At 36.0% G+C, this 9,593-nt stretch overlaps 1 protein-coding gene across 3 annotated transcripts in view; it reads right to left on the bottom strand.

Moving 5' to 3' along the window:
- LOC102594364 (general transcription factor 3C polypeptide 3) overlaps positions 1–9,169 on the bottom strand; it is an 18,731-nt gene extending 9,562 nt beyond the window's left edge. Inside the window, exons 1-10 of one of the 3 annotated variants that reach the window (XM_006356511.2) lie at positions 8,818–9,169; positions 7,437–7,569; positions 6,160–6,267; positions 5,526–5,707; positions 4,361–4,556; positions 2,166–2,423; positions 1,054–1,200; positions 742–820; positions 372–485; positions 114–304 (exon numbers count right to left, since the gene is read on the bottom strand). In XM_006356511.2, coding sequence (XP_006356573.1) covers positions 114–304; positions 372–485; positions 742–820; positions 1,054–1,200; positions 2,166–2,423; positions 4,361–4,556; positions 5,526–5,707; positions 6,160–6,267; positions 7,437–7,569; positions 8,818–9,146 — 1,737 coding nt within the window. In that variant the 5' untranslated portion in view covers positions 9,147–9,169. The remainder of the gene's footprint in view (positions 1–113; positions 305–371; positions 486–741; positions 821–1,053; positions 1,201–2,165; positions 2,424–4,360; positions 4,557–5,525; positions 5,708–6,159; positions 6,268–7,436; positions 7,570–8,817) is intronic. The other 2 variants (XM_015312964.1, XM_015312963.1) reach the window with 2 other exon arrangements.
- Between the last annotated feature and the right edge of the window lie 424 nt (positions 9,170–9,593).

Below are 9,593 nucleotides of genomic sequence, written 5' to 3'. Positions count from 1 at the left end.
ACCTTCCTGTTAATTCCCCCCCCCCCCCGACTCACTAATTGAAATATCACTTTTGAAAAGAAACATCCCTAACTAGCAAACTTCAGGGTCATAAATGAAAAGAGTAAGCTTACCTTCGGTTGGACAGACTTAAGAAACAATGTCTCACGAATTAAAGGAAAAATAACATCAACACAAGCCTCTAGTGACCCTTTAGCTCTATAAATTTGGCAAAGCTTCAGCTTTATCTTGCTACTAAGCCACCAAGATTTTGGTGTACCAGAACTTGAGTCACCTGAAGATTCTGGAAATGAACCACAGAGCTCTTAAAAGAAGTTTACAATGATCCACATAATAGAATGCTAAAAGTATCCCAAGCAAATGATTTATACCTGATTCTTTGGGAGGGGAAAGCACAGAAACTGCTTCATCATCTTTGCCATCTTCAAGGAGGATGGATGATAAAGTTAATCGAGCATCAACACTATCCTCAAGTTCATTTACAGCTGAAAAGAAAAATAAATTAGATAAAGACATTGAATAGGATTGGAGCATCAACAGACTTAAGCAAGTCACTAACACAAAATAAACCCATTCTGCAGGAGGGTATATAGATGAGGAGGTAAGTTATGTCACACCAGAGCTATAAGTATTTAATGAAGTCTATGCACCGATAATTTTATATACACACACACACTATCATATATATATATATATATATATATATACATACATATCATATCACATATGTTATGTGGATACCTTTATAGAAGTACTCAATTGCTTGTACTCTTTCCCTCAAAAATACATAACACTCGGCAATTCTCAAGTGTAAATAGCCCTGAAAAGGATTGAAATGGATTAACCACCAAAAGATAATAAAAGGAGTTTCAGAAGATGGATATGCTTTACTAGTAGAGAGTTCAACAAGGTTCCTCTCAATAACAGATCAACTGAGCATGGTTGGTCTGCTTGATAGTACAGAAAGGGCACATATACACGTGCTTCCAAGTGAAAGGATAAAATATTGCAATGTACACAGAAGCAGTAAAAGGGGGAGTGTTATTTCTTTACTTTGTTCTTGTTGTCATCTCCAACAAGCATCATATAGTACTTCAAAGCTGATTCATAGTATTCAAGTGTCATAAGGGAGTCCGCGACCTCGGTGACTATGTCGGGATGTTGAGATGCATTTTCAGATTGTACAGCACGGAAAATAATCTGCACATTGCTTGACAAAGTAAGAATAGCATAAAACTTCAGTTCAAATTCATACAGAAATAGTATAGAATTTTTTTAGAGACAACAGAATAGGATACACACCACCTTCCCAAGACCCCACTGGTGGGAATACACTGGGTATGTTGTTGTTGTTGTCAAATAGGGTATTTAGAAGAGGTAAGATTGGATTTCACTTCAGGATTAGACTAAGCTCTGGGCTTATTAAAGAATTTTACAACCTGTGAGATTCAGGGTTCCAACTATGATCTGAGGTCATCGTTAAGAAGTACAAAACTTGAGATGTATAAGACTATAAGTACTTCTGAGACCTCATTTTGTCAGAGTCCTCGTGTTCCTCAATCTTCACCTTGGAAAACTACCCACTACTTGGGCCACTTTAGAGTCACTTTAGCTAATTAGCGTGAAGTTATAAGTCCCATATGGGTCCTATTCTGCATGTTCTCCCCTATAGATTAGCTTTAACTTTACCTACGTAGTATCCCATCTAACACCATTACATCTAGTTATGGTGCCAAATAACTGAAAGTAGATTTCTAATTTCTGATGGTACAAAGTTTTAGTTAAATAAATCTCGACCACATTTAGCTTTTCCATCGTTATGTTACAGAAATATGCAGGAGCTTTCAAATGGAATCTCAGACAGATATTTTCCCTTGAACAGCAACACCCACTACCCATAACAACAGTTAATACTAAGAGGAAAATAGAACAACTCCGAAAACCTAGTCCACAGTTGCCATGATTCCAGTAGCACGTAAAAAGAGAAAGATCATTCACACTTTCACTGTCATACTCATCAGAATATTGTGTTTCACTAATTGTTCTACGAACTACTGTACTTGATCAGCCTTTACATTGCATAAAGAACTCATCATGGCAGAATTATTATGAGTGATGGCACTTCTATAAGCAACAAGAAACTTCAACATCAAGCTCAAACAAACCTCTGCCTCCTCTATATGGCCAAGATGTAAATGACATATTCCAGCTTTGATATTTAAATTAAGAGGCATCTGTTTCCCAGTAAAATATCTCTGCTTTGCCCACTCAATTAGATCAAGAGCTTTTAAATGTGCATTGTCTTCCATGTGTATCACAGCTAACAGATGTATCACACTTAAATCAGCTTCAGTTGGATGATTTTTCAGGTAGTCTTCGAGGATACCAACAGAGCACTCATGTTTGCCACATTTGCTGTAAAACTGGAGAAGCAGACAAGAAGTCAATTTCATGCTTAACGGTGAAATATGAGAGTAAGTACTATTTGAAACAGCATTAATTATATATATACAAAAAAAAATCCTGTAATTATTGGACTAAAGCAACAGTATTTCTCATAATGATTCTCTTGGCATGTTCTCGTCAATTTGTCAGATCTCAAAACCTTGATATTATTAATGAAACCCTTTACTTGATAAAAAATAATAGTTATAGTAAAACATGTTGTCTTTATTAGTAATAGGTTGAACCCATCGATGGCCCCCTAAAGTTGGCACCAACTTTCACTTAGACACTTCAACTAAGCTTTTTTCATTTTAGACACCTTATGGCATGTCCTACTATGTCATTTTGACACTTCTTTAACAATCAGCAAAAGTTAAAAAATGTGTGTCATCCACTCGCGGATGACATGGCATGATGACAAACTAAGAGAAGACATGTGTCAATTTGGTTAAAAAAGTAAAAATTTAATTATAAGAAGAAGAAAGAAAAACCATTTAAACTTATATTTTAAAAATATTTCAATAAGAAAAGACTTCATTTTCTAGGAAGTCATTTCAATGACTCATATCTAATAAAAATCGCCGGAAATTGGAGTTCCGCCGGAAAAATTGAAGAGATTTAGATCCAATTTATTTTTCAATGACGTCTCATATTTTCTTTTATAACTAATAATTCTAATTCTAAATAAAATATGTTTTAGCGGAAGAGAGGGAGAGGGAGAGGGAGAGGGAGAGAAAGATAGTAACAAAAATGGTGGATCTCCATCTTTTCCGGTGAGGTAGTGATGTTATTTTTTAGATCTGATTGTTTTTAAAAAAAAATAGCTTTTGTAAGTTATTTCAATCAGTTTATGATTCTTTTTTAACCTTTTTCAATGAGTATATGATTCTTTTTGTTTTACTCAAAATCAGTACATACATAATGGTGGTGAAAGGTGAAGGAGAAAGAGGGAAGAAAAAATATTTTTTTTCACAAAAAAAATGTTTTCTACGAGCTTAAAATCAATGCAACACACGCACTTTGTCAATTCAGTAAAAAGTGTCAAAATGACACAGCGGGACATGACATGAGGTGTCTAAAATGAACAAAGCTTAGTTAAGGCGTCTAAGTGAAAGTTGGTGCCAACTTTAGGGGGCCATCGATGGGTTCCGCCTTAGTAATATAAAGACAAATGATGTCCAATGAACATAAGAACGGCAATAGAAAGTAAAATGGATTTAAAAAAATAGCATAAGATGCGGCATTCAACATGTAACCATTTGGTGCTTAGGCCAAAACAACTCTAATGAATCTTGGGCCTAACTCAACTCGAAAAGTTAGCTCAAGGTGGAAAGATTGCCTAAGACTACATATCGAGACCATCACCCATCCCTTTTTCATCTGATGTGGACTCTTTAACACCCCACCTCAAGCACGGACCTGGACAATGTCTGGAGCATGGACAATTTAATATGGGGGGCCAACATCAAAAAAAAAGAATTGGGGTTGGGTCCTACACTGATACCATGTTTAAAAATGGACGTTGGGCCTAATCAATCCCAAAAGTTAACTCATGAGGGGAAGATTGTCTAAGACCATCTAAGGAGTCCACGTACCCAGCCCACAAACCGAGTGGGACTCCAACACCCCGCACACACAGGACTGGACATCTGGAGCGTGGACAATAAAAGACAGGAGATCCAACATCGAAAACAATATATTTTAGATGGACTCGAAGCTTAACCATGTAGAGAAATGGATCTTGGGCCTAACTCAACCACAAAAGCTAGTTCAAAAGGGGACAACTGCCCAAGACCACATAAGGAGACCACACATCCCTTTTTTATCCGATGTGGGACTCTTCAACAACAACTTTATGCAAATCAATAAGACAACAAAGTTTGACAGATATTGAAGGAAGAATAGATGCAGACACCTGAACAGCTGTCTTAAGTACTCCAACATCATTAGGGCATAGACGAGCAATTTGTTCGTACTGCTCTGCAGCTTTTTGATAATCTCCAAGTTCAATATATATTGATGCCCTGTGAAACCTAAGACTAAGGTCTTCAGGGTCTGCTTTTATTGCTTTGGAAAGGCAATAGCGGGTCTGTTTCCTATCTCCCTGATCTCTGTACAGTTACAAGTTATCTTTTAACTGACAATACTCAAGAAGCACCAAATGTTGCAAAAATAAACAGGAACCGGGGAGCAATCTTATACAACAATTTTAAAACCAAAACCTAAAATTGGCAATAAAAACACGGTGAACAATACCTATTTGCTACTTCATCATGGGTTTAAAAGGAAACAGGTCAAATGTCTACTGTCACATACATAACACATTCCTAAATTAATTGACCAAGAGATGTGCTACAAAAAAATCCTTCAGTAGGCTGTCACTCAAAATGTAGAATATCTGAACTTTGTGCATCAGTATCGAACACACACAGACCTGATGCTTTCTCAATTCCTAATGCAGAATGGGTTGTTTTCACCCCACAACATATCAATTGAGCTCCTTTAGGACCAAACTATCACTTAAGCATCATACAAGAAGTAAATATATTTGTATCCTTGTGGTTTATCTCTCTCGATGTCTTTAAAACCAAAAGTAACACAAAGAACCCTTAACCGTCCATCTAAGCATATCTGTCTCCTTCACTTTTTCAGAAGGTTAAAGAAAACAGTAGATGATAATGGAATTTTTGTGTTAGTTTTCAAAGGATGCCCTTCCAATAGGGAATATATAATAAAATAACTGTCAAAGTTGAAAGGAAGGGCAGAGAAAGCCCATTTCAGAAAGGGCTCAGCATTTTCGCATACCACTGAACGCGTAGGGGACAAAGATTTGATCTCAAGGGGATAACTTTTTCCCCTAAACACTGGATCTCTAAATATATGCAGGAATCTACTCCACATAGGAACGATAATACAGTGCTGTATGAAATAAGAAAAGGAATAAGGATGACATATTTTTACACCATATATGAGTAGACAGCTCAACTGTGATTTTCTTGAAATGTATATACAACAGAAAAAAAAACAAGAAAAGACAAAGAAAAACAAATGATGATACAAGAAGTCCAAGGAATTCTCACGTGGACCAAGCAACCAGGAGATTCCATAGAGATGCATCCTTCGGTGACAGATGTGCTGCAAGCATGTAGAAATTCATTGCTCTCTTCTTATCACCCATAGCATTGTAAATCAGGCCAAGTGTATGGTATGGATCAGGAAGATTTGGCGAAAGACGAACGACTTCACGCAACACAAGTTTGGCCTGCAACAGAGAACACTAACAATGAGATAAATAAGAAATGGAAGGACTAATAGCTGTTATAGAGCCCTTCCTAAAGCAAATACATCAAGAACGGGGAAAAGACCACTTCTTCAACAGGTGTGCACAAATTTTTACATATAATTGACAGAAAATACCAATCAAAAACCAAGTAGGAACAAATATCCAGACGCAAAAATAGGTTCATTTGTTAGAGCAGGACCATTACCGACAACAACAAAGAGAAAGTAGCCACCTCATGTGTCAATTCATTATATATATTTTTTTTTAGAAAAGATAGCTTGTGTCAATTCATATATTTTACTGTGTAAAGTAAGTACAATCTTGATGAAATTATTCTTTTCATGCCTTATTGATATCATATCTACACGCAAAGCAGAAAAGTATAAATGCAGATCAAGCAAGATCAGGGATGCACGACGCTAGATGCATACCTCTTCGTAACGGCCATGTGCATAGTGAAGAGTGGCATCACCAAGTTTTCTTTTCAATTCTGAACTAACTTTACTCTTTGATCCCTTCCGCCGACCTCTCTTCTTGAGCTACATATGGTACAACATAACATAGTGAGCAGAAGATTACTAGCATCTGCACAATATTTACAATATGCAAAACAAGAACTTGCAACCGAAAATAAAGAGGGGTCAAAATAACAGGTTGCAAAAAGACTACCTAATAAACTAATTTCAATAAAAATGGCGACAACCTCAGATTGTTCTGAACAGTCAAAACATAGCCAAAGCCCATCCAAAATATATTGAAAACTGATAGCTTCACAAGGTGAGTTAATAGTTAAGGTAGGAACATTGGATAGGGAAAACATTGACAAATAGTTCACAAACTAATTTGTAAAAATTCTTTTCATTCTTCTGGAATCAGTAATTTAGTAACTCCTTAAACCATTCATAACTTCCATGAATTGCTTAGAGTGTGAATGTGTTGAAGGCCAAAAGCTCATTGGGTAAGCACCACAACCACTATCAGTTAAGATCATTGAGTTTTTTCTTAGCTAAGCTTATAGCTGGAAGTGTCTCTTGGTGTGACATAACCTTAGCACTGGAGATCAACAAGCTTAACCTCAAACCTAGCTTAGGTAAGCAAGATGGTGCTTCATATCCTCAAAACTCAAGGTATTCTTTAATCTACTGCATATGGCATAACCAATTCTTTGTAATCAGTTCTGAGTTAAACAAACATTCCTAGCTGCAACCCATCCAAAATGTGCCACCTTTGTCGCAGCTTTAGTCTTCCATAGATCTTCCAAGTCCAAGTAAAGTCCCAATGACCAGCTTGCATTAGTAATCTTTTTCCCAAATGATTAATGCTACATGTAATTCAATTGAAATTCCCTTATCATTTAACAACTATATTAGGAAAAACTCGTTTTAATGAGATATAATAAGAGATCTTAAGCTTGAAATTAAAGATCTTGACTTTAAGACCTTGTATAAGGATCTGAAACCATAAGCTGGTAAAGGTAAAATAAAGTACCATGTTTTGGTGATTCTAGTTATTCAACTAATGACTACTCATAAGAAAATAATAGCCAAGAACCCAAAAAACAAAAGAATGCAAAAAAAAAAATGAATTGTCAAGGTTGAGCTTGGGCCCATGGTCTGCTTAGATCTAGTATTTTGTAAGTGGAGTTCAAAGTTTCCCCAGACTACTAATGACAACATATTATAGAGAAAACAACAAGCGGATATCATACCTTCCTTGATTTTCTCCTCATCCCATAATTCATAGCTTCCAATATTTCATCATAGCTTGCTCCTGGACCATCTTCTTGACGGTCTTCTTGCCTAGATTTCTTTGCTGGGATCTCACTGCACTCACTCACACACCCATCCCCAAACATGGTATAAGAAATTAATATAAAATGAAGGTCAATGAGAGGCAAAGTGTCCAAAATCCAGACAAAGCATGTAAACAGTACTGCAATCAAAGAGATAATTAATTACACCAACCCCATCCCCCGCCCCTAGTTAAAACAATCACAAAATTATTAGAAGTGTCTAGAATATGAGAATCAGAACATCAAAAAAGTTCTAATTTTAAGTTAGATATAATATCAGTCTGCACAAATTTCATTGAGTATTGTGTTTGACACTTATAAATAGGTGTAGTATGTATTAACTTATCGAAAAGAAAAATGGTGTATCTCAGCATTCACCAAGGCCTCAATACATATTCTTTCATCTCTCTGATCACTATTCTGACTATAGTGCCAATTACAACTTAAGGTGATTATTTAAAACTGCAACCGAAGTACATAATTACACATACTTCACTACCATATATACTATTATTACCTATAGTTTCAAAATTTTACATATCTTACCACTAATTAACCACTAATTAAGAGTTTTCTATTTATCTTACACATGTGCACATGTATTTTTGTTACCAGATACACAAAAATAGGGAGAGACGCGAGCGAGATTGGAGACGGAGGTGAGCAAGATTTGTATGTATCCCAAATACATGTGAATAACACTAGATACATGTATCTATATATATATATATATTTATATATATATATGGAGTGATTCGCATGTATTTGGGATACCAAATACATGGGAGAGTGGTGAGCAAGATGGGAGAGAGGCGAGGGAGGCAAGTGATATTCGCTATGTATCCCAAATACATGCAAATCCACTTGAATACAATGTATCTAAAACAAATTAAACATAAATTTGACCTCATATATCTGAGATACATGTCTAGACACCAAAATCTGGTAAGATACGTAATATTGTAAAGTAGAGTGTATCTAATTACTAAACTAGTGGGATTTATGTAAGTTCCCAAAAAATAATAGGGCAACATTAAGGTGATTATTTACTTTTCTATGCTAATTCTAAGGTGAAATTTCACGAGTAAAAGGAAGAGTAGAGGAGCATGGATTCAGAAAGACAGAGTAGAATTTTTACATCATGCACTTCGGCAAAGTATAAATTTTCATGTCAAAAATCCAAAAAAAAAAATGTATGTATTTCCGTTTACATGAGTACAATCACTATTCATTATTCATTACCGTGTAGCAAGAAACTCAGCTTTTTTTCCCTTTCGCTTCACAATATCAAAATTACCTGGGAGGTAGGGCTTGAGCTTTCCGCTTTTTGGCAGCGAGTGCTTCATATTGGTGTTCGAGGTGCTCAAACTGCTGGTATGGCTGGCGTCCAAAGGCGTCCACTTCAGTGAATGCCAAAGGATCCATTTCAGCTCCGAATTGAAATTTATACTCTCCGCTTCCATCTTCTTCTTCTTCTTCCTCCCCCTCTTCGTCTTCGTCATCAGCCTCTTTATTGTTGTTATCTCCGTCGTTGTCCCCTTCCCCTCCTTCTTCTCCGTCTCGCAATTCCAATTCCATTGGGTGTTCGAAGGCATCAAACTCTGCTAAAGTTTTTTCTTCTTCCATGATTGCTTAGTTTGAAACTTGATAAGTGAACACAAAAAAAAACAAAAAGACTCCCCCGTTTTAAAGCACTTGGTTTTTTAATGGGCCGTTAACTCAACGGACAACTAATAAGGGCCCAAAGATGAATTTCCGAGGGTTTTGACAATTAACCACTTTACTTTGTTTATCGATTAGCCAAAGTTTTAAAACTAATCGAAATTTGAAAAGTTACCTAGTAAGACAAACATGTAATATGATAAGTACTAAATAACATCATATCCCTTCTAGTTTTTTATTTACCAAAAATCTCTTAAAAATGATGTTTGCGGGATACATAGCGTTGTGCACGGGATACATTAGGTTTGATACATTCCACATAGCGGGATACATAGGTAAAATAAGGGATTTTTGAAAATTTTGAAACAAGTAGGGATAAATGGATATTAAGGTAAGTAAAGGAGTGTAGTT

The sequence above is a fragment of the Solanum tuberosum genome, unplaced genomic scaffold (genome assembly GCF_000226075.1).
Source record: "Solanum tuberosum cultivar DM 1-3 516 R44 unplaced genomic scaffold, SolTub_3.0 scf00222, whole genome shotgun sequence".
In the NCBI taxonomy this organism is placed as follows: domain Eukaryota; kingdom Viridiplantae; phylum Streptophyta; class Magnoliopsida; order Solanales; family Solanaceae; genus Solanum; species Solanum tuberosum.
Note: the sequence above shows the minus strand (reverse complement) of the source record. Positions and strands in the feature narration are given on the sequence as shown.